Source organism: Oncorhynchus mykiss, chromosome 1 (genome assembly GCF_057628025.1).
Source record: "Oncorhynchus mykiss isolate SJ-2025 chromosome 1, ASM5762802v1, whole genome shotgun sequence".
In the NCBI taxonomy this organism is placed as follows: Eukaryota; Metazoa; Chordata; class Actinopteri; order Salmoniformes; family Salmonidae; genus Oncorhynchus; species Oncorhynchus mykiss.
In genome coordinates, this window is record NC_143022.1 from 12,742,838 (window position 1) to 12,767,837 (window position 25,000).

The 25,000-nt window shown below is 42.1% G+C and overlaps 2 protein-coding genes across 2 annotated transcripts in view; both read right to left on the bottom strand.

The window, feature by feature from the left end:
* LOC110533913 (lysine-specific demethylase 4B) overlaps positions 1 to 9,806 on the bottom strand; it is a 96,335-nt gene extending 86,529 nt beyond the window's left edge. The window contains exons 1-4 of the mRNA XM_036940651.2: positions 9,463 to 9,806; positions 3,098 to 3,381; positions 2,738 to 2,913; positions 2,228 to 2,342 (exon numbers count right to left, since the gene is read on the bottom strand). Coding sequence (XP_036796546.2) covers positions 2,228 to 2,342; positions 2,738 to 2,913; positions 3,098 to 3,367 — 561 coding nt within the window. The 5' untranslated portion in view covers positions 3,368 to 3,381; positions 9,463 to 9,806. The remainder of the gene's footprint in view (positions 1 to 2,227; positions 2,343 to 2,737; positions 2,914 to 3,097; positions 3,382 to 9,462) is intronic.
* Positions 9,807 to 10,610: 804 nt separating this feature from the next.
* LOC110533997 (E3 ubiquitin-protein ligase UHRF1) lies at positions 10,611 to 23,933 on the bottom strand. The gene is made up of 17 exons (XM_021618655.3): positions 23,635 to 23,933; positions 22,187 to 22,349; positions 21,819 to 22,085; positions 21,435 to 21,583; positions 20,279 to 20,494; positions 19,930 to 20,045; positions 15,371 to 15,557; positions 14,763 to 14,886; positions 14,484 to 14,591; positions 14,207 to 14,311; positions 13,935 to 14,041; positions 13,342 to 13,504; positions 13,045 to 13,182; positions 12,826 to 12,949; positions 12,450 to 12,601; positions 12,012 to 12,110; positions 10,611 to 11,907 (listed from the first exon to the last, which is right to left on the bottom strand). Exons 2-17 carry the CDS (start codon positions 22,337 to 22,339, stop codon positions 11,761 to 11,763), a joined length of 2,355 nt encoding a protein of 784 aa, XP_021474330.2. The 5' UTR covers positions 22,340 to 22,349; positions 23,635 to 23,933; the 3' UTR covers positions 10,611 to 11,760.
* Positions 23,934 to 25,000: the final 1,067 nt, after the last annotated feature.

The window sequence follows — 25,000 nt, forward strand, 5'->3', positions numbered from 1 at the left end:
CAGACCACTTCCCTTTTTCCACATTTGGTTAAGTTACAGCCTTATTCTAAAATGGATTAAATACAAAATGTCCTCAATCTACACACATAATGACGAAGCAATAACAGGTTATCATTTTTTGCTAATTTAGTAAAAAAATTTAAAAGGGAAATACCTTCCTTCTATACATACGTACTCAGACCATTTGCTAAGAGACTCGAAATTGAGCTCAGCATCCTGTTTCCATTGATCGTCCTTGAGATGTTTCTACAACTTCATTAGAGTCCTACTGTGGTAAATTCAATTGATTGGAAATGATTTGGAAAGGCACACAGCTGTCTATATAAGGTCCCACAGTTGACAGTGCATGTCAGAGCAAAAACCAAGCCATGAGGTCGAAGGAATTGTCCATAGAGCTCTGAGACAGGATTGTGTCGAGCCACAGATCTGGGGAAGGGTACCAAAACATTTCTGCAGCATTGAAGGTCCAAGAACAGTGGCCTCCATCATTCTTAAATGGAAGAAGTTTAAAACCAGCAAGACTCTTCCTAGAGCTGGCTACCAGGCCAAACTGAGCAATCAGGGGAGATGGGCCTTGGTCAGGTAGGTGACCAAGAACCCGGTGGTCACTGACAGAGCTCCTCGGTGGAGATCGGAGAACCTTCCAGAAAGACAACCATCTCTGCAACATTCCACCAACCAAGACTTTATAGTAGAGTGGAAGACACTCCTCAGTAAAAAGCACATGACAGCTTGCTTAGAGTTTGCCAAAAGGCACCTAAAGGACTCTCAGACCATGAGAAACAAGATTCTTTGGTCTGATGAAAGCAAGATTGAACTTTGTTGTGGGGATGTTTTTCAGTGGCAGGGAAGGGGAGACTAGTCAGGATTGAGGGAAAGATGAATGGAGCAAAGTACTGAGAGATCCGGCAGGGTAGCCTAGTGGTTAGAGTGTTGGTCTAGTAACCGAAAGGTTTCAAGATCAAATCCCCCGAGCTGACAAGGTTCAAATGTGTCTTCTGCCCCTGAACAAGGCAGTTAACCCACTGTTCGTAGGACATCATTGAAAATAATAATTTGTTCTTAACCGATAGCCAAGACAACGCAGGAGTGGCTTCAGGACAAGTCTCTGAATGTCCTTGAGTGGTCCAGCCAGAGCCCAGACTTGAACCTGATCGAACATCTCTGGAGAGACCTGAACATAGCTGTGCAGCGATGCTCCCCAGCAAACCAGACAGAGCTTGAGAGGATCTGCAGAGGAGAATGGGAAAAACTCCCCAAATACAGGTGTGCCAAGCTTGTAGCGTCATACCCAAGAAGACCCGAGACTGTAATCGCTGCCAAAAGGTGCTTCAAAGTACTGAGTAAAAAGGGTCTGAATACATGCAAACATTTTTTTTTTTAACTGTTTTTGCTTTGTCATTATGGGGTATTGTTTGTAGATTGATGAGCGGCGGGAAAAAAAAACTATTTAATCCATTTTATAATAAAACGTGGAAAAAGTGAAGGAGTCTGAATACTTTCCGAATGTATAGCGAAGCCAGGGTCGTGTTCAGATGGCGTGAAACAGAAGAAAACAGTAACAGGGAGGTAAGCACTATTTGAACTTGTCCCATAAGAAACACGTTACTAATGTTCACAATCCATGTGCAGCCCTGCCAACCCTGTCCAACTTTTTAAGAGTACCAGACGCGTACAGGAACTCAATTGGGGTGTCCCCCCCCCCGCCGCCAAGACATTAATATTTATTTTTGATTCTACTTTTGTAATGCTTTTTGCGACGTGGATAATGACAGTTACAGTCTATCAGGTTGCGTGATCCTCGTAATGTTAAGTGGAAAAATGTTCCCTAACATTAACTTTAAACAATTAGTGTTTACCTTTCCACAACACACTGAGTCGAAAAGGGATTTGTCCATGTGTTGACGTACAGCTGACAGTGGGCAAACTCAGTATGACAACAAACAAGAGGGGCAGACATGGGGTAGCTAGTCGAACAATTATATATTCATCTCCATGTCCGTTGATAAAAACTCTGTACATGTCTGCGTGTTGCAGCTCGACAATCGGGATATTAGATTTACTCAGTGGATTTATTTTTTTATAAAAAATATATGTATCAGCCCATTTTAATTTCTGCGTACTTTTAACTCATGACCAGAGAATTGCGTATTTTGGTACGCAAAATGCATGCATGTTCGCAGGTCTGCATGTCTAATAAGTAAGGCTTGTTCCTGGGCTGACTTACGGAGTCATAGATGGAGCCGCTGACGTCAGCCCCGTAGATTGGAGACACAAAGGTGAGGTTCTTCCAGTACTTCCTCTCCAGGTCGTCAAAGTCCTTGTGTCGGGGAGTACAGTACCTGGGAGTGGAGGGGAGAGAGGTCTATAGTTCACCAGACAGATATTAAATGAGAAAGGCAGTGAAACAGGCGATAAAAGGCAACCCAATAATATCAATGGAAAAGTGATAAATCAAAGGTTCACAATCGTACTGTGCCATTTGTAATGGTCTCAACTCTTCATAACTGTGGTAACCTAAATTGCTGTGATTGGGAAAGAAAACATTTTATATAAAATTTGTTTTTAAACTACAAAAAAAAAAAAAAAAGTAAACTAGGAGAATAAATTATTCTTTAGTTTTCACTGTGAAAAAAAAAACTGTCTCTGATCATAACAGTAATGTATCTTCTTCATTATTCTGAATGGGTCTCGATGAGTGTAGAATGTCTGGGAGCTGGGTGATGTGAGGTCCTACTTTCTGCTGTTGGCCAGTTGGCGGTACTCCCCCACAGTCATGGACTTCTTCTGGATGTTGTACTGGGTAAAGAGGCCTGACTGGCCCGTCACCACCTGCATGATGGGAGCAGGGATCGTCATCTCCTCAATGACGTCATATGACTTCCGTGGCTTCCAGCCCTTGGGGGGAATCACCTGCAAGAAGGGCAGGATGGAGGGAGGAAATGTGAAAGTGAGTGAGTGAGGATGTGAGGGGGCGAGAGTGAAAGAAAGGGAAAAGAGACAACCGTGACCAAGTGAGATGGAGAGGCAATAACAATACAAGGATGAATTATTAGTGTTTGGCAATTTAAACTAAACTGTCCTGATGTGTGTGTACCTTCGCCAGGCCTGCGCGGTGTGCTCCTTGAGTCTCCATGTAGGCAATGTATTTGGCAAAGTCCTTGAATTCCTCCGTGGTGGGCCGGAATGTCATGATCTTACAACCTGGATTCATTACTGGGACCGGAGCTGAATCTGCAGCTAGTTCTGGGGCTGTATCTGGTGTTAGCTCAGGGGCTAATTCTGGGGCTGGAGGGGAATCTGCAGCTAGTTCTGGGGACATGTCTGGTGCAGGATCTTGGCCCATGTCTGGTGCTTCCAGCGACATGGTGGCAGGTAGAACTGGAAATAGAAAGGAATGACAGCGAATAGAATAAAAAAAAGCAATACATTTGTATTTACTTTTTACCTTTATTTAACTAGGTAAGTCAGTTAAGAACGCATTTTTATTTACAACGACGGCCTACCCTGACGACACTGAGCCAATTGTGCGCCGCCATATGAGACTCCCAATCACGGCCGGATGCGATGCAGCCTGGATTCTAACCAGGGACTGTAGTGATGCCTCTAGCACTGTGATGCCGTGTCTAAGACTGCTGCGCCACCCGGGAGCCCAATAAGGCACCGACAGACCTGGGTTCATATGTATCTAGTCTCGAAAACCCCACCCTAGGTAACAGTGACTAGTGCACAGGTTGCCAAACGGCAAATGTTTCCGTTTAATACACATCAGCCTGACAGTACATTCAAAAAGCATTTCAAACTGAAGGAAGTATGGTTTTTGAAATGCATCAGAAAAGGTATTGAGACGTTTAGGCAATAATTTTGTAGGATTTTCTAGGTGGGGAAATAACAATCAGTAGCTAAGTGTCCTTGGCGACAGATTTTCATGCGAATATTCTAAAAGCTGCATAAATAACATTTTACATTATTTATTTTTTATTCAACCAGAGATGCGTTTCCATCAAATTGACTTATTGCTGATAAAAGTGTGATGACGTGGTGCCAAAAATATATATATATATATTTCCATCGCATTTTCAACTCTACTATAGCTTGTCACTAAACATGTTGCATTATTAATGTAATGGCGGCTGTTTAACGGGCGCATGACTAGGGCTGTCCCAGACAACAACAACAAATTATAGGTCGACCGAGAGCAATCGAGAGAACAGGTCGACATTTTTAAACGTGTATTTTACCATATATAGACAGACGCTATGTGTTTAAATAAAATCAACTATACTGGGAAAATATATCAAACGCAACAAGTAAAGTGTTAGTCCCATATTACATGAGCTGAAATAAAAAGGATGTCAGAAATGTTCCATACAAACAAAAAGCGTATTTATTTCAAATTCTGTGCACAAATGTGTTCACATCGCTGTTAGTGAGTATTTGCCAACAACCTAACAGGTGTGGCATATCAAGATGCTGATTAAACAACATGATCATTACACAGGTGTGACTTGTTCTGGGGACAATAAAAGGCCACTCTAAAATGAGCAGTTTTGTTACACAACACAAAGCCACAGATATCTCAAATTAAGGGAGTTTACAATTGGCATGCTGACTGCATGCATATCCACCAGAGCTGTTGCCAGAGAATGAGAATTTAATGTTAATTTATTTACCATGTTTTAGTGAATTTGGCAGTACATCCAACCGGCCTCATAACCGCAGACCACGTGTATGGAGTCGTGTGGGCAAGCGGTTTGCGGATGTTAACGTTGTGAACAGAGTGCCCTATGTTGGCGGTGGTGTTATGGTATACGCAGGCATAAATTACATGCAATGAACACAGTTGCATTTTATCTATGGCAATTTAAATGCACAGAGATACCGTGATGATTTCCTGAGGCCCATTGTCGCGCCATTAATCCGCCCACATCACCTCATGTTTCAGCATGATAATGCACAGCCACATGTCGCAAGGATCTGTACACAATTCCTGGAAGACGAAAATGTACCAGTTCTTCAATGGCCCGCATACACACCAGACATGTCGCCCATTGAGCATGTTCGGGATCTTTTCTATCAACGTGTACACCAGCATATTCCAGTTCCTGACAATATCCAGCAACTTCACACAGCCATTGAAGGAGTGGGACAACATTCCACAGGCCACAATCAACTTTTGCATGAGGCAAAATCTGTCTGTGACAAGCAGATGCATGTCTGTATTCCCAGGCAAGTGAAATACATAGAATAGGGCCTAATGATTTTTTGGGGCAAATGACTGGATTTCCTTATGTACTAAGTCAGTAAAATCTTTGAAATTGTTGCGTTTATATTTTTGTTCAGTATGAATGCAGTAAACTTGTGCAACACGTTAGGACATAACGGATCGCGTTCTTCATTTCACTTGTCACATTATTTTACATTATGAAGCTTACCGTAGTTCTCCAGAACCGTTGAGCCAGTCACGTGTTTGTTTGCAAATAGCACAAAGGGACACAGCGGGAGCAGAGTCCAGCTGTGTATTGACTTTGGTCGCGTTTTATATTGAAAGTCAACCTGGCTTTTTGCTTCAATAAAAATAATTCAGGGACGTGCAACTATAGTTTTCCTTCATATAAAACACAGTGCAAAACAATTAGTAGAAAATAGCTTCATTTTCATCAGATAACAGAAGTGTAACGCTATATGGTTGGAAGCCACACGAGTAAATAAGCTTGATGTTTTTGCATGGCCATCATCTTGCTCATGTTTATCATAGAAATAATGTAGCCAGCTACATTTCATAAAGGCTTTTTGTTTTTGTTTAAAAAATGTCATCTTTAATTTTACCAGAGAAAAGTAGGCTGGCTACACCAAGAAACGTACAAGGGAAAAGTAGCTCCACTTCCTTCAGTCAGAGCGCTGTCTGCTGACAGAATGCCTGTTTGTGAATTTGCATCTGAGTGGAGAAATGCAACTGAAGCATGAAATTAGTCTGATGACGAGCAGAAATTACAAGAAGCATCTTAGACCTGCGCTTCCAAACGCAGCAAGTTAATTATTATGCATTTTATTTTTATTGCGTGAAAAACATTTCTGCATTAACGCGACTCTTAAGTTTAACTTGATAGTTATCTAAGAAACTGACTGAAATAATGTGACGGGTATAATATAGTGTTCGCTTTCTGAGGTGTTTGCGAAATTAATGCCCGTTGGATGAGTTGTGTACATCTGCCACTGCTAGATTTCCTTGCGTTTATTTTCCTTTCTTCTAGCAGAGTGAAGGAAAAGCAGCCAACAAGTGCTCATTATATGTGGGAACTCCTTCCAGACGCCCTAGCGACTCCACACAGGCACGGCGTGTACACACGCTGCTTCAGAGACAGTACAGTTCTTCCTTCAGACAAGCATGCGACAAAACTTTGTTCATTTGCACAATGTCTCGTTCACATTTGATCGTTTAGGCTCATTAGCATTTTTAGCTAGCAGCCTCCGTGGATATTCAATATTACCTATGCTAATTTTATTCTGGTAGACACCCAATAGACGTGTTAGCTGTTTTTGCGACCCTTGTGTAATAAACCTGTAATACTGTAAATCCAGAGATGGGAGAAGGACGGTATGACAAATTCTGTTTCCCGCCGGGGCCTAATCAGTAGGCTATTAAACAAAGACTCAAACTGGCAACAGGAGCAGGATCTGTCTTATTACTGTAGATATACTGTACCAGTCAAAAGATTGGACACCTACTCATTCAAGTGTTTCCCTTTATTTTTCAATTTTTTCTACATTGTAGAATAAGACATCAAACTATGGAATAACACATGGAATCATGTAGTAACCAAAAAAAGTGTTGAATCAAAATATATTTTAGATTCTTCAAAGTAGCCACACTTTGCCTTGACGACAGCTTATCACACTCTTGGCATGCTCTCATCCAGCTTCACCGTGAAAGCTTTTCCAACTGTCTTGAAGGAGTTCCCACACATAATGAGCACATGTTGGCTGCATTTCCTTCACTCTGCATTCCAAAACATTTCAATTGGGTTGAGGTCAGGTGATTGTGGGGAGGCCAGGTCATCTGATGCAGCACTCCATCACTATCCTTCTTGGTCAAATAGCCCTTACACAGCCTGGAGGTGTGTTGGGTTATTGTCCCGTTGAAAAACAAATGATGGTCCCACTAAGCGCAAACCAGATGGGATGGCATATCGCTGCAGAATGCTGTGGTAGTCATGCTGGTTAACTGTGCTTTGAATTCTAAATAAGTCGGCAACAATGTCACCAGCAAAGCACCCCCACATCACACCACCTCCATGCTTCACGGTGGTGACTACATATGCAGAGATCATCCGTTCACCTACTCTGCATCTCAAAGACACGGCGGTTGGAACCAAAAACCCCAGACCAAAATAAGATTTCCACGGGTCTAATGTCCATTGCTTGTGTTTCTTGGCCCAAGCAAGTCTCTCCTCCTTATTGGTGTCCTTTGGTAGTGGCTTCTATGCAGCAATTTGACCATGAAGGCCTGCTTCACGCAGTCTACTCTGAACAGTTGATGTTGAGATGTGTCTGTTACTTAAACTCTGAAGCATTTATATGGACTGCAATTTAACTGTGCAATTTCTGAAGCTGGTAACTAATGAACTTATCCTCTGCAGCAGAGGTAACTCTGAGACTTCCTTTCCTGTGGTGGTCCTCATGAGAGCCAGTTTTATCATAGTGCTTGATGGTTTTTGCGACTGCACTTAAAGCTCTTATAAACTTATAAAGCTCTTAACATTTTCCAGATTGACTGACCTTCATGTCTTAAAGTAATTATGGACTGTTGTTTCTCTTTGCTTATTTGAGCTGTTCTTGCCATAAAATGGACTTGGGTCTTTTACCAAATAGGGCTATCTTCTGTATACTACCTTGTCACAACACAACTGATTGGCTCAAATGCATTAAGGAAATAAATTCCACAAATGTACTTTTAACAAGGCACATCTGTTAATTGAAATGCATTCCAAGTGACTACCTCATGATCTGGTTGAGAGAATGCCAAACATGTGCAAAGCTGGCAAAGGGTGGCTACTTTGAAGAATCTAAAATATATTTAAATTTGATTCCATGTGTTATTTCATAGTTTTGATGTTTTCACTATTATTTTACAATGTAAAAAATAGTAAAAACCTTGGAGTGAGTAAGTGTGTCCAAACTTTTGACTGGTACTAATATAATACCCAACGTTATTAGAAAAACATTTAAAATCCAATATCAAAAACACTGGTCTATCCTGTCAGTTCTTCACACACTGATTCTATTGCCTACATTTTAGCATTTAAATGCTTAACTTATTTTACTTATTGTTTCACCTCTCCAAGGGTCTTTAAACTGAGTAATACGTGTGTTCTTAAATTCACTCTTTTATACACTTTTCTGAGTGATACATAAAACTATGGCAGGACGCACGTAGACAGTATACAGCTGGCTTTGTCAAAAACAAAGACAGGGGAACTTACCCAATATCTGGCTAGCTAGCCAACTAGCTACACAAACTGAAACTAGCAATTGTATTAGTACACTGATAAAACTGGCACATTGATCCCACTAGCTATTCACCATGCATTTTACCGTGTGGCTCAGTTGGTAGAGCATGGCACCTGTAACGCCAGGGGTGTGGGTTCGATTCCCATTGGGGACCAGTACCAACAAATAGGAAAATGTATGTACTCACTACTGTAAATCACTCTGGATAAGAGTGTCTGCTAAATTCCTCAACTCACAGGAATAACGCTCAAGGTATTTGTAGCATTTCTAGCAAGTATTTCAAGGTAATGTTAGCAAGCACAAAGTGATTTTCGGCGCAGGTTAGGACAGCATTTTCGTTTAACCATTTCCCCAACCTTAACCTCAGTATCCTAACCTGCTGCGTAAATTTTCCTAACCTGCTACGAAAAAGGAACTTAGGTAACGAAGTGTTTCGCAGCTAAACTAGTTACAGTAAGTTAATTGTTCGCCTGCAAGCGTATGCTGACCGTCGTGACACAGGCAGCTAGCAAGCAAACTCGATATTCAGAATTAACAGTAGCTACTACGCTAGGAAAATAGTGCATGCTATGGATCGATCAAAAAACGACTGTGTAACGTTAGTGTCACTTATGTCAGCACTGCATGCTAGCTATATGGGTGTCCGATGTATGCAATTAAAACTAGTTAAGTTAGCCCGCGCCTAGAAACATCACGAAATGTTATGTAGTTAACGTAGCTAGTTAATAATAGTTGTAACCAATTTCAACTGTCGAGAATGGCCGTTTTGGGAGTTTTGACAGCCAGTCCTCCGCTCGCAGGCTGCCTTCCCCCATTCCATCCATACAAGTCAACAAAACAGGCACCGTCGCTGGCTAACTAGCTAGCTACAACTGTTTAGATCACATCGGAAATAACACGTATCTAGGTGCATTTGAGCCTCCCAAAAAGAAGCAAATCATTCAACATTACCTCCTGCAGCAAAATATGTTCCTTTTCTTTATTTTACTCAATCGATGTTTCACGTTTTATAAAATCCACACACGATCGATTATCTTTTAGAGCTTTAGCTAGCTGGTTGCATACAGGAGAGCTAGGCCTCACGCCTCCTTCACGACGTTTCAGCTCAGTGATTGGCCAGATTAGGTTTGTAGGCGTTCACTGGATACGTTCTGTGGATTTGTTTGGATGACCTCGTTGATAGATTGCTATATGAACCAATAAGGCAGAACGAACTGGGCAGCACATTTTCCGGTTGTGAAAAGGGTTAACCTCCAGGAAGCGTCATTTTACGATATCAAAACGAAAATGTTACCAAGATGGGTCGTCACTAGTTACCCCAGCCACAAAGTCATAAACCCCGCCTCTTTCTACAATCTATTTTCCTAATATCGGATTTCAAACCTAATCTTAACCCTAAACTTGAACACAATGCTAACCGTATGGCTAACGCTTAAATTAGAAAACCAACAAGCAAATTTACTTCATATTTTTACGAAAGCAAACTGACTTTGTGGCTGTGGTAACTAGTGGAAACAACCAAAATGGGAACTTGTACTACAGAAGTCCTCGGAACTGTTTTTAATTTTAATTTTAAGGAATGTTATGTTGATCCAAATGTGGCCATGTTCTTAGAAACAGTGTAGTATACTTTGCAAAGAAATACGTGTAAATGTTCTTATAACCAAAACCAATAACATGGATTTCAGGCAATGCTTGCTCAAAAAAAATGTAACATGAGGCCGTATATTAAATATGATTTCCAATGTGTGGTGGCACCGGTTAGTTGAGGCAATATGTACATAGCTAAGAGTAGCAGCCGTGTAAAAACGGGGGGGGGGGGGGCAGTGCAAATAGTCTGGGTAGCCGTTTGATTAGACAGTCAGGAGTTTTATGGCTTGGGGGTACAAGCTGTTTAGAAGCTTGCCGTGCAGTAGCAGAGAGAACAGTCTATGACTAGGGTGGCTGGAGTCGATTTGGTAGTGTTTCAAATGCAGTTCCAAAATGGACATACAGAAATATCTGCACATTTTATTCTTACAAGACTGGTCATAAAACTGACACCTAGGACAAAAAGGCACCATTACATCCTTTGTTAGCGAAAAAGTAACATTTCAAAATTGCATTTTATAAAAAGGTTTTATTGGAAAATTCTGCACTTGGTAAACATGTGCAAGCAAGTAACTTCTAATACTACATATCAAAAAACAATTCTAAAAATATACAATTTTAGAAAATATACATTTCCAGTTTATGCAAATTGTAAATTTGAGGTATTACTAACATCTGCAGCCACTGGCATTCATTTTGCAATATTGGAAAAGAACAAGCAGAAACATAAACTGAGCAAAATTTCAATTCTGGGTCTTAAATATTTCCTGTTGAACCACCAGAGAAAAGTTTAACAGAGCTAGGTGTTTTAAGTGTTCTATAGCCCTGCCTTGAATCAAAAGCATTTTGTGGGACACCTAAACAGGAATTGTGCACAACAGTAAAGGTTACACATGACATCTTTGGGCTTGTTCAGAAACAGTGTGCTTCGACAGCAGTTAAAGGATTAAGGTGACGTACATTTGACAATTAAAAAGGGATAATTATGACAATAAATTGGAACAAAAGTCAATAATTGTATAGATTAGTGAAAGGTATAGATTCCCCTCAAATTGAAATCAAATGTTCACTAACTCCATCAGATTACACATGGGAAAATAAATGTAAAAAAACTTTTGTAAACGAGTAAACACACAAAACAACGAGTACATTTGTTACTGAAATGACCCTCACATCCACCATGACAAAATTGTTTAAATGGGGTCGCTTACAGATTTCAGTTGTGCTTCGCTTAAGAAAAACACAAGTTCAGGCCAGTTCTATTGGACATCAAACTTAAGAATATAAAATACATTCAATAAGGGAGTGTTTCCTAAATAAAAGTGTATGCAATTGATTAACATGTCTATCTGCTCTAACAAACAAACCACATGTGCTTGAAGGAATTAGACTTGTGTATTAATTTTGGCAGTTCAAGTTAAAATGCATTGTTAACAGAAGAACATTAATGTTACAGATACATTTGATCAAGGCAGTTTAATTACATCAACTACAGTTAATGACATAGGACCAGAGAAGAGGGGGTGGCATTTCGCCAAACAGACAGTGTTACATTTGTAAAATATATTAGGAAAAGTTATTATTTGTCTTTACTGAAATGCTTAACTTCCCTCATAGTTCATGTTGTCTCCATGCTGGTCAAGCATGTGGAACAAGTTATCACCGTCCACTGCTGTATCCTGGGAAGAACTGGTTGAGAATGGCTTGGAGGGGATTGTTGACAGTCATTGGGTTGTTTTTCCCCAGATCGTGCCTACATGCCGGGCATGAGTACACCTCTGCCTTGAAAGACCGCTGAAGGCATTCCTATAAAAAGGAAAAGTGCAACTTTCAATCTTTTGTCTACTTTTCTTGCTCTCAAAATGGACAGAAAGGCAAAATGTCAAGGCTAGCAAAGAAGATCAACTTACCCTGCAGACATTGTGTTGGCACTCAGTGGTGATAGGTTGAAAGACCACTTCCTGGCAGCATATACATGAGAAGACTTCCTCAACTTTGTTCAGGAATTTCTGGGAAAGCAACAGTAAACTGTTAAGTACCTAGTATCAAAACCCATGGTGAGGAGAATGACATGGAAAAGCAGAAGCTGCAAAACCAAGTCATGTTACACATTCTAATGCTTTCTATCAGCCCTTCAATGGACATAGCATAAAGACAATGCTAAGTACACCACCAGTGATGATGACAATCAAAAGATAAAGCATTAACATCAATGCTTGCCTGGTTTTAAAGCTTCAGATGGTCATATCAAGAGTCATTGGCTTTGCATTAGTCTCATTGAGAAAGGATGATATTTTATCTGGATAAGGGTAAATAAATTAATCCCAATGGTGTGAAATCTGACGTACCGGGCCAAGGGCCAGAGACTCCATGGCTTCACCCCACAGCTTACTGTTGGACTCGTCACCCTTGACCCAAGCCTTCTGTTCTTTGGTCAGTTTATAAGCCTCAACTTTCATCTTCTTGGGAGTTCCCTTGGTTGGTGACAACTTCTCTTCAGCTACAAAAGAGGTTAGGAGAGGTAGCATATAGATACAGAAGGTTGGGAGAAAGAGATGGACACCCATTACGAGAACTTACTCCAGGGTCAATACCACTCGTGATTGTAAAAGTGAGAAGTGTTCATTAACCATTTGCACCTGTATTCTGTTGGAAATTTGAATGCTACCAATTTATTTTGTGTGGCTATAGCTAGTTCTGCAGCTACTTTGACAAAGTACCCACCATTAGACTGAGACTTTCTCTTCCGCTTTCCTTTGGTGGGTGTTTCAGTCACCTCATTTTCCTTCTCCTTGTTTTCCTTCTCCTTCTCCTTGGCAGTCTGGGCCTCCAGATAGCCCTCAGGATACTACAAAATATCAAAAGGTTGTAGACTCATTAAAACGAGTTCTAGAAAGGCATAGTGGCCCGAGCTGCAGATAACAGGATAATCCGGACATTTACCTGCATTGTGAGTCCCAGTTTCTTGATGCGTTCCTTGCCATCCCTGGTCCATGGCGCTGGCTCGTCGTCGTTTCGTTTGAGCAGGTACCTCCAGACCAGGAAGCCGGACTTGCCCTTCTCTGGCCAGTATTTCACCACCTGGAAGAGATGAGAGAATTTGTTCAGTCAACATGGAACCACAGGACAAGACAAAGGATGCAGGCTTGTGAATTGCTAAGCGTGTAACAATACACAGTATTTTCATATTGAAATTAATTTCAGATTCAACATCCTCATTTCACGCCTGGGCATTCCCACCTTGTAGATGCCGTCGTATCTGTTGCCGTCTTCGGGGCTGAACTTGCTATGCTTGCGGCCCTTGGAGCTGCGCACCACCCTGACCGGCTTGCCTGCCTTCCAGTCTTTGGCCTCGGCCCCGTCCTTCTCGTTCACCGACGCGTTGCAGTTCAGAGCCAGAGCTCTGGGTCATACAGGCAAATGAGGATTGGGTCATTCAAATGATAATCAAATTGTGGATGGCAGTGAATAATCCATGTCAAAACCCACTCAAAATACATTACACAGTTCAAACAGCAAATAAGATGTCCTACTTGAATAATTTTGAATTATACTGAATACAACAAAAGGCGAATTGTTAGAACTGGTCATGATTGTTAAAAACAGTCAACCCAAAGCTCGAGGCAAAGACATGCAAAGCCCAGGCTTCCACTCATTTCAACCTCATTCAAACCACTATCACACACGGAGCGTTAATAGTGGCATGGGGAAAGTTGTGCAGGTCTGATGAACACATGTAGAAGAGGAAACATACAACACTTCACTGTAGCACAGATATGGAGACCAGGGGAGGTATACCAGCACCAGTGGGTGTTCTCTGTGCAGAGACTTACCTGTTCATATTGGTGAGCTTCTGATCACACGACTGTTCGGCTGTCCTCTTGTTGCCAGACAGGTCTCGTCCTCCTGAGCCGGTGTAGGTGAACTCGTTGCCATTATCCTGGGAACCAATTGAAAACCAGAATTTGCACAGTGACTTCTAATGCTTAAGGTGTTCACAACATTCCGTTACATCTAGTCACTTAATCTTCCATTTACTTTTTTTTAACTATGTACACTATGGGCACATGTAGCAAAGGAAAAATATGGAAGAGAGCCTATGTACCTGGTCATCTTCATAACCCCCTGCCAGCACTAGGGAGTAAGATCCATCGTTGCTCCTCCCATGGATCCCAGCTACATGTGGCCTGTGGCAACCAGACTCACTCACCTGTACACAGTGTTTAATGTCAGAGAACCACCTACCAGGACCGACAGTCATCACAACAAACCCTAAGGGGTTCATTCAATCAAATCCACATTCGCCACCCACAAGACTCCCTTTGACAGTTACTGCAGTTATGACTTTCCTTTTCAGCCTGTTGCAAACAGAAGTGACTCACCTGGACCCTGAACTTCCAAATACTTCCAACGGGGACGCCAGGGACTGGGCCGTAGTGGTTTGAGGGCACGATGGTGCACTGCTTGCTGCGGCCGACACAAGCCATGCCCTGGTAGGAGAAGAGGTCGTGTAAAAACACTTGGGTATACACAGTTTACTAAACTAAAAACAAAAAGTTCAGAAGGGTAACTGGGTGTATGATGTCTCAGGACCTATCATTACACCCCTGCTATTTCACTAAGAGGTAGATCCACCCATCAACATTCCTCAATGTGCTTACCTTTCCCCAGTCTCTCTGGCTGGTTGAGCTAGCGGACGCCATCTTGGATTTCTTCTTGCTGTCCTTGAGTTTCTCTCCTGCTAGGACCACTTCACTGGCATCGTTGCGGCACTCGGGACAATACCTAGATAAATACAGAGGTTAGAGCAAGCAGGGAATAGGACATCAAAATAAACGATGCAGTATAAAGCCACTGCATGGCTCGTGTAGTGTTAATATGGGCATGGGGAATGTTGTTCTGGTCTGCTGAATACATGTCGGAGAGAAGACAACTCCCCCAATGTAGAGGTAACAGACCACATTTCACTGTAGCACAGATATGGAGACCAGGGGGAGCAACACCAGCACCTGTGGGTGTTCTGTGCAGAGTCTTTTTTCTTCCAAGTAATTTGGACAGTACAGCTCACAGTAGAAAGAAACTAATGATTAATACTCAATTCAAATTTGCCAAATAAACAGCCTGAAATCACATCAAACTCCATTTAGAAACATGCTTCAAGTGTCATCTGAATCAATGGCATGACTAAGACAGTCACATAAGCAGCTCTAGAAGGGGGCACTGGCCAGACCGACTGCCAGCACAGACATCAGCACTGTAGTATACTTACCAGTCATCATCATCGGGGAGGCTGGTCAGTGGGGGGTTAAGGCAATAGATGTGGAAGGCCATGTCACACTCGTCACACAGCAGCTGCTTGTCAGGGTCCTGCTTCACACCGCAAACGTGGCAGTTGCACCAGCGGCAGTTCTTTTTGAGGTCATCTTTGCAGTGTTTGCACTCGGGTCCGTTTGACCCTGGAGTAAAAACAGGAGCGAAGACAATGTCAGCCCGTTGACTTGTAAATGTTCAGATGAGTACTGTAAACCCTTCAGTAGGAGATGCGTGTGTGTGTACTGGGAATATTTAAGATGAATAAAGTTCATATTTAATTAAGAAAAATTCACAATGCTTAGCATATCCACACGTTTCCCCTTTCTGCAACACACAAGATTTCCAGTGTTCTGTTTGTGACAGTGATGTGTGTTGAGGTTGATGGTCACTAGACTTGATACTGAATGTTATGGGTTGTTCTCATATCATCTGATAGTGATTGACATCAGTTACTGAAGGCACAAGGACACACTGAATGTTCTAGTATTGATGACATTATGAACTTGATTCTGTAGCAGCTTGCAAAGTCACAGTATTGTTTTGACTTCGTACAGGCCTCTCAGGCTGATGTTTAGAGAACATTTGATACCGTATGATTAGACCAGGGCTCACCAACCCTGCTCCTGGAGTTACCCTCCTGTAGGTTGTAACTAACATGATTCAGCTTATAAAACCAGGTAATTATTAGAAATCAGGTAGGCTTGATAATGGTTGGAGTGAAAACCTACAGGACTGAACAGGGTTAGAGAGCCCTGTATTAGACTAAATGGCCTGTCTCCAAGAGGCCAGCGAGATATTTTCTATGCTATTGAAGGCATTTCCCTAAATTATATTATTAAACTGGGTTCATCTTTGATTGACATTATCAACGACTGCTCTCCTTTTTTCCGTTTGCCTGGAAATTCCAGTTACAACCAGTGTTTTGGATGAATCTGCACAAGCAAACTAAATATGCCCAGTCAGCACTTTTAAATTTATTTTTTTAACAAAGTAAGAACATATTTATTTGTGCAGCCATCATAACTAAAAATGAATCTCGTGCTGGATCGCAAAGCATGTCAAGATTAATCCCAGTCTCTATGGTTACAATAGTATGTGTATGTCGTTTTCTAACATCTGCCTCCAACATTGAACTATAGCCTAATTTCAGCCTGCAGAACATTTGCAACTCTGCATGTGATTTACATGTATCCTAATCCTTCATGAAAATCAGGCTGATAAATGCACGGACCCCTACAAGAGAACAGACTAAACACGTAGGCCGTTCATGACAAAATAGAAAATACGCGCTATCACTGCATCTGTGTATTGAGTGCAAGTCAATTATTTACATCAGTGTATAAAATGTGTTGATACTTCAATTTACAAACAGATGCTGGCACTAAGACTGCACTCAACTAGCTGTATAAGGCCATAAGCAAACAAAAATAAATTATCACCCAGACGCGGTGCTCCTAGTGGCCGGGGACTTTAATGCAGGCAAACTTAAATCATTTTTACCTCATTGCTACCCGCATGTCACATGTGCAACCAGGGATAATAAAATCCTAGACCACCTTTACTCCAAACACAGACACATACAAAGCTCTCCATCACCCTCCATTTGGCAAATCTGAGCATAATTCTATCCTCCCGATTTGTGCTTAAAAGCAATAATTAAAGCAGGAAGTACCAGTGACTCGCTCAATACGGAAGCGGTCAGCTGATGCAGATGCTACGCTTCAGGACCGTTTTGCTAGCATACTGGAATATGTTACGGGATTCATCCAATGGCTTTGGATTCCACCTCAGTCACCGGCTTCATCAATGAGTACGTCGACGACGTCGTCCCCAGTGACCGTACGTACATATTCCAACCAGAAGCCATGGATTACAGGGAACATCCGCACCGAGCTAAAAGGTTAGAGCCGCCGCTTTCAAGGAGCGGGACACTAATCCGGAACTAGATGAACCATCAAACAGGCAAAGTGTCAATACAGGACTAAGATTGAATCCCCCTACACTGGCTCTGATGCTTGTTGGATGTGGCATGGCTTGCAAACTATTACAGATTACAAAGGGAAACCCAGCCACGAGCTGCCCATTGACACAAACCTACCAGACGGGCTAAATGCCTTTTATGCTTGTTTGAGGCAAGCAACCCTGAAGCATACATGAGAGCACCAGCTGTTCCGGACGACTGTGTGATAACGCTCTCGGTTGCCGATGTGAGTAAGACTTGTAAACAGGTCAACATTCACAAAGCCACAGGGCCAGATGCATTACCAGGACGTGTTCTCAAAGCATGCGTGGACTAACTGGCAAGCGTCTTCGCTGACATTTTCAACCTCTCCCTGTCCGAATCTAATACCAACATGTTTCAAGCAGACCACCATAGTCCCTGTGAAGTTAACCTGCCTAATTGACTCACGTCAGTAGCCATGAAGTGCTTTGAAAGGCTGGTCATGGCTCACAACACCATCATTGCAGAAACCCGAGATCCACATACCAACCCAACAGATAACACAATCTTCCTTTCCCATCTGGACAAATGGAATACCTATGTGAGAATGCTGTTCATTGACTACAGCTCAGCATTCAACACCAGTGCCCACAAAGCTCATGACTAAGCTAAGGACCCTGGGACTAAACACCTCCCTCTGCAACTGGATCCTGGACTTCCCGACAGGCCTCCCCAGGTGGTAAGGGTAGGCAGCAACACATTCGCCACGCTGATCCTCAACACAGGGGCGTGTATTTAATCCCCTCCTGTACTCCCTGTTCACCCACGACTGCGTTGCCAAACAATTCCAACACCATCATTAAGTTTGCTGACGACAACAGTAAGCCTGATCACAGACAACGACGAGAGCCTACAGGGAGGAGGTCAGAGACCTGGCCGTGTGGTGCCAGGACAACAACCTCTCCCTCAATGTGAGCAAGACAAAGTAGATGATCGTGGACAACAGGAAAAGGAGAGCCGACATCACCCCCCCCCCCCCCCCAGGAGACTGAAAAGATTTGGCATGGGTCCCCAGATTCTCAAAAAGATCTACAGCTGCACCATTGAGAGCATCCTGACCAGTTGCATCACCGCCTGGTATGGCAACTGCTCGGCATCCAACCGTAACACCAGGTCCTCTACTCCGATACTTAATCCACACATAAAACGGTCAACCGAATTGTTTCTAGTCATCTCTCCTCCTTCCAGGCTTCTTTTTCTTTGGACTTTATATGGCAACTAACTTTCATAATAAGGTGCATTACCACAACCGACCTCAGTTAATCTTTCAATCACCCACGTGGGTATATGTTCCTAAAAAACCAATGAGAAGATAGGAGAGGCAGGACTTGAAGCGCGTTCTATGTCACAAATAGAATCAACTCCCATTTTAGCGTCTGGCAAAGCAGATGCTCGTTGGAGCGCGGGAGCAGTGTGGGTGCAACGATTGAAAACGTGTGTAAATTTATTTTGGAACGTTCGCAACACGTCCGGTAAGGCACTACTGAGGGTAGTGCGTACAGCCCAGTTCATCACTGGACCTATATACTAGGGGGTGTCAGAGGAAGGCCCAAAAAATTGTCAAAGACTCCAGTCACCCAAGTCAGAATGTTCTCTCTGCTACCACACAGCAAGCGGTACCGGACCAAAAGGCTCCTTAACAGCTTCTACCCCCAAGCCACAACACTGCTGAATAATTCATCAAATGGCCACCTGGACTATTTACATTGACACCCCCCCTTTGATTTTGTACACTGCTACTACTCAAGGTTATTACCCATACCCCTACCTACATGTACAAAATTACCTCAACTAACCTATACCACACCACACATTGACTCAGTATCAGTACCCCCTGTATATAGCCTCGTTATTGTGTCACTTTTATTTAATAAATATAACTCTTGAACTGGATTATTTTATTTAACTAGGCAAGTCAGTTAAGAACAAATTCTTATTGACAAAGACAACGCCGAGCCAATTGTGCACCGCCCTATGGGACTCCCAATCACAGCCGGTTGTGATACAGCCTGGAATTGAACCACGGTCTGCAGTGCCTTAGACCACTGCACCGTTCAGGACAATTGAGACTAAGCATTTCACAGTATGTCTACACTGGTTGTATTCGGCGCATGTGACAAATAATAACTATCCTACTGTGTATGTGGTTTCAGTCGCCTCAAAAGCTCATCAGGGGTGTATACAGTAGTCAGATTCTGGTGCAAAACATTTGGTACAGTAGCAAAACAAACACAAGTTATTGGACAAATCCAGGTAGGTCCCTTAAGGGGGTGGAAGGAAGCCTAGTGGTTAGCGCATTGGGCCAGTAACCGAAAGGTTGCTAGAACAAATCCCCGAGCTGACAAGATAAAAATCTGTCCTTCTGCCCCTGAACAAGGCAGTTAACCCACTGTTCCTTGGCCGTCACTGTAAATAATTATTTGCCTAGTTAAATAAAAAATATATATAGTTTTGTTCCGTTTGCTTTCTAGTGAATACAGCCGATGAAATCCAGCTAAACAGCTCCAGCTTACTTTTCAGTGGACTGTCAGATCCAACTCCAGATCCAACCAATGCTCCAGGCTCCTCGATTTTGTAAATTTCAGTCAAGAACATGATCCTACAGTCATTCAGAGAGTCACCGGCATCCCTGAAATGAAACACAAGCTCTTCGGATACCCGTCATGGTACTACTGTGCAAACAAAATGCTATACATGGCCAATGGAAAACTATGACATCAACATAATACAAAAGTGCAATCTATACCGTGTAGATAATATAAAACAAGTAATCAATAGAAACACACTATTGAATTATGCTATGAGAGACAATGTACTCTCTTTTTGTTTATTAAAGCAGAGACGAACAGGACCAATTATTACCCGAGCAGTATTTTGGTGTAGATCTCGTGCAGGGTTCGTGTCTCCCTCTTCTTCTGGATCTGGGCATCGTACCAGTAGCCGCGCTCCTTGGGTTCGTCGGGGTTGAAGTTGACCATGACCACCATGCCCACCTCTAGCTGGTGCCACTGGTAGACAGTGCGAGCACGCGGGCGCACATCCTTGGAATGCAGCAGCACCACACCATTCTCTGGGTAGCTAGAGAGACCACACAGAGGCAGTGTCAGTATTCAGCTCAGATGCATACGGCAGGTGCTTCCTACATAATGGGGCTTTTGTAAGCTGATTGACATATCTGATAGAACAGAAGCAGCTCAAAGTAGTGTTTGAATTCTGAGGGACTTGACTGCTGGGGGCACATTGGAGTAATACAAATGGTTAATTTCAAATGTTCCTCTGGTTTTTACACACTGGCAGGCAAAACAAGGTGGCATGGTAGTGTACAAATTATCAAGCACAAATATTTGTAATTCGTTTGCCAATTGTCGTGTTATGGAATTGCCTCCCCCATGTCTGCATTGTTTTGACAATATGCATATCACCTACAATTTGACATTTGGGGTTTCTTTTATAACTGTTTTTTATTTTATACATGTAGGTCTACATGAAAAACAGATTTGAATATTATTCCAATGTTGGCTCTCTGATCCAATTCTGATATAAGTAATTGTTTGATATTGTGCAATGATTAACTTTAAAAAAAAAAAATGTATGTACTTGTCCATTTGTACTACTTAAATCTATATTGTCATCCAACAAATATATAATTTTTTAAATGTCCCAGACACGAGTTAATGTCGAGCCCTGTGAAGTGTGCACTCGTTCACTACTTCACACAAAATCTAAAAGCATTAGATGGGTGGAGACCTGGGCTAGTGAGAGTATCACAAAATGTCTTATACCAGTCGTTTCCTTTAAAAATCAGTAAAGGGAAGTGAACAAGTGCACCTTTTGGGAGGAAGGAGAGATAATTGGGACATGGCCAATCAATTTCCCCCTTGGTCCACCTCTTTACTAAACGGCAATAAGTTCCACATGAACACGTTTTCTATACATGTTTGCGGAGGTTAACATTCAACAGTGAGGCATGACCTATCCATCCGATCTTTAAATATAAAATACTTGATAAAATGCTCACTCTTCATATTTGACATGGTAGTGAATAACTTCCTCTTCGCTGGGTTTCGTGTCAGAGCCCTCCTCTCCAGATGTCTTTGTAACGTTCACAATTTGGGCCTCAAACCAGGCACCCATGTTCAAGTCTCTGGCATCAACAAACTCGTTAATCTGGGGGGGAAAATTACACAAAGTTGATATTGACACTGCTGAAGTAACAATTTTTTAACTTGTGTTTTGCAAACTTCAAATTAAGACTAGCTATTATATTCAACCCCAATTCAATAACTCCAAAATATTAACGCAAATGCCATTTTTGATTTTAAGTTAAAAGCATAATTTCACCCCATCAAGTGATACCAGTACAGCAAATACTAGGGCTTTTAGAGATCCGCCCTGTGTTTACCTTGTAACAGCCAAAGCCGGGGTCGACCAGGTCTGGCAAGTCGGTTTGGGTGGAGGTGCCAGCTGCCTGCACCTCGGCCTCCCCGTGGGTGGAGCTCTTGTCTGACTCACTCTGCGCAGAGCTACAGCCAGAGTCAGAGTCGGACAGCTCGGCCTCTTTGTCCTTGCTTTTGAGGACAGCAGCAGGGGGCGCGGCCTGTCTAACAAGCAGCTGCACTATGTCGTTCAAACCCACGTTGTAATCAAAGATTGTGTGGCCGTCCTCCATCTGGGACCAGAAACAGAACATATTCATTCAGACATGATTACTAAGGACCCCAGCAACACGGTTGTAACTGAATTAAACAGGAAAGTATCCATCTGCCCCACCTGCTTTCCCCGGTAGAAAAGCCTCTGCTTCTCTGGGTCAACCTTAAAGAGTTCCAAGATCTTGAGGCGCAGCTCGTCCACCTTGGTAAGTTTGGACAGGGAGTCGATCCGATGGGTCTCCTTGCCATCCATGGTGCGCACTTGAATCCACATTGCAGCTGCCCTGTGCAAAGGGGAGCCAAACCGGGAGTTAATGGCAGCATTGCATCATCTGAGCTTCAAAAGCAGCACCATTCAATGTTTTTCTCCCACTTTCCTTTGAGTATTACTGTGCCAACTATTGATCAAGTGGAGCAATCATTCATTATTTATTTATTTGAATAAATACTTCCCCAAATCCCATTCAATGACTGGGGGATTATTCAACCAACATGCCATGCTGATTTTAACAGTGCGGGAAACTGGGTGAGTAAGCCACTCCTACCCTTTTAAATGCAGCTATTGCGACCTCATCCTGGCGCGAAGGCAACGCTGGTATCAAACAACGTGGCTTCGCTTCCTGACAATGTTCCAAGCGCACATATTTGACCGGCTCAAAACTTGAATAGAATTGCTATGGTAGACAGTATGAAATAAATAAATATAGTTCGTTTTATTTTACATTAGCTAGCGAAGCTTTGTGTTCAGCTGGGAGGAGGTAGGTTCTATCGGGTCAGCTGGGATGAGTTACACATTGTTGTGGCAGTAACTACTACTGTTACTATACTTGACCTGTTACTTAGACTTACTATTGTTGGCTGGTTAGCTTGCTACACAAACGAATCAAACAATATTGGGAAACAATTGACAAGCAGCTAGCTATTTTAATTGACTAACTAAAAAAACATTTTAAATCAGGTAATTTAATGTAATAATTAGCTAGCTATGATTCAAAAAAGCGCGCTGTTTCGTTTTCTCGGCTGGTGGACAAGTAACGTTAACTAACATTAAATAAACAAGTTCGGTCATATTCAGCCGTCGTAAACAAACATTTTTTTTGTAATAGCAAACGTTAAGTAAGCATCTTAGTAAATTATAACTAACTAGCTAAGAAGTCATACTAACGTTGGTTAACAGCGAATGTAAATGGGATTAGCCATTGAAATGTTGTAACTAACTATAGACAACGTTATCAGCCACCATAGTAACAAATAGTACACTGATAGTAACGTTAATCGACATTGACAACACACCACGTTACATTAGCCTAGCTAGCTAGTTAACGTTAGCTACAACATCAACTAATACGTTGTAGTTGCTAACCAAAAGAAAGATTATCTTTACATTGAAAACACACGGACACCTAGCTTGTGAGTTACCATGCAAACTGTCGAGTGAAATTATAATATTAATAATTCACTATCAAAAGTTAACTGGTTGGAATGAAGCAATCACTGTACCAAGTTAGCTAGGCAACTTTCCAAAAAAAATAAAATGTACACTTGACCAAAGAAGAAACATTACGTTACCTGTTTTTCTTATTTTCTTTTCTTACAAATGCAAATAATTATATGGCATTTATTAAACCGTGAAAAACGTAATCCTATACTACTTCTGGATCAAACGCACAACTCTTCTGTAGACTGTTTTTAGAGGACTCAATCAATACGACTCCTTCAACCAGTGAATGTCGCCGCCTTCTTTCCGCTATTGGCTATTACCATTTTGAATTTCTCTCTGGTGGGCTGTAATTCCTGTCAATCAAAACTGTGAGCGGAGCTTAGCCTCAGCCCGCGAAACTAGGGTCTCGCTAGCCTTCCCTCTTCCGAGGATTTTGGCGCGAGATTGATTGTACGGTCAATTTTTTTATTACTCAACCACAGAAACAGATCTGTGATCTACAAACTTTTAACACAACTTTATGCCTGCGACATGACAGATCGACAGCAAACGTTTGTGCATTTTTTCTGTCAAATGTATCTATGTGATTTCTTCAAACTGAAAAAACGACTTTCTCATAGCAAACTTGATGGTCACAGCCATGTACTGCCAGAGCGTGATGTTGTGCATCCAGTGTTCCTGTCCTGTTGTTCAGTTTGGCGGGAGAATATCATGCCAAGTGTGAACAAAATAACATAAAACCTCCTGTTTTTGTTCACAGTTAAAGGAAAACCTCCCGATGCCCTAAATAATGTTTTATATTCATGCCTCTCATCCAACCCAGCACCAAAACTATTCATTCCTTGTTTTAAAGGACAGCACCCTGCTTCAAACGCCATTGTTCATCTTACCACAACAGCGTGATAGCGTGGGTTCTTCTATGGATTTTATATGGCGGTTGGTAACTAACTTTAAGGTGCATTACCATCAACAACTGGACTGGAGTGTGGACCAAAGACGAGGAAGGTTTAAAAAAAAAGAATCATACCCATTATTCTCATCTCCCTAAGGAAACTAAATACATAATTAAAAACTACATCCCCTGAAGATTTTCTCAGCAGTTCACTTAAGCTTGGCTCTTCAACACCATTACTTAATTCTAATAACAGACTCTGCCTTTCCCTCCCATATTGCTGCCTCTGAAATATGTTCCACTGTCTCCACATTGATCACACCTCCCAGTTGGATGTTTTCCTTCCAATTTCAATTTGCTGTTGAGCTTTGTGTGTCCCAGTCTCAGCCTAATGACACTTTCCTACCTGAGAACCTCCTTACCTCCACCTTTTCCCACAAAACTTGCCGTTTGTTTTTAAACACTGTTCTTATATTTATATTGTCTGCTCCGAGACACAAATTAATTTAAGCTCATCAGTACTGCACAGGAGTCAGACTACCCTGTGAGTCCTCACCTCCAACCACTCTGCAGCCAAGAGTATGGCCAGCAACTCCAATGTG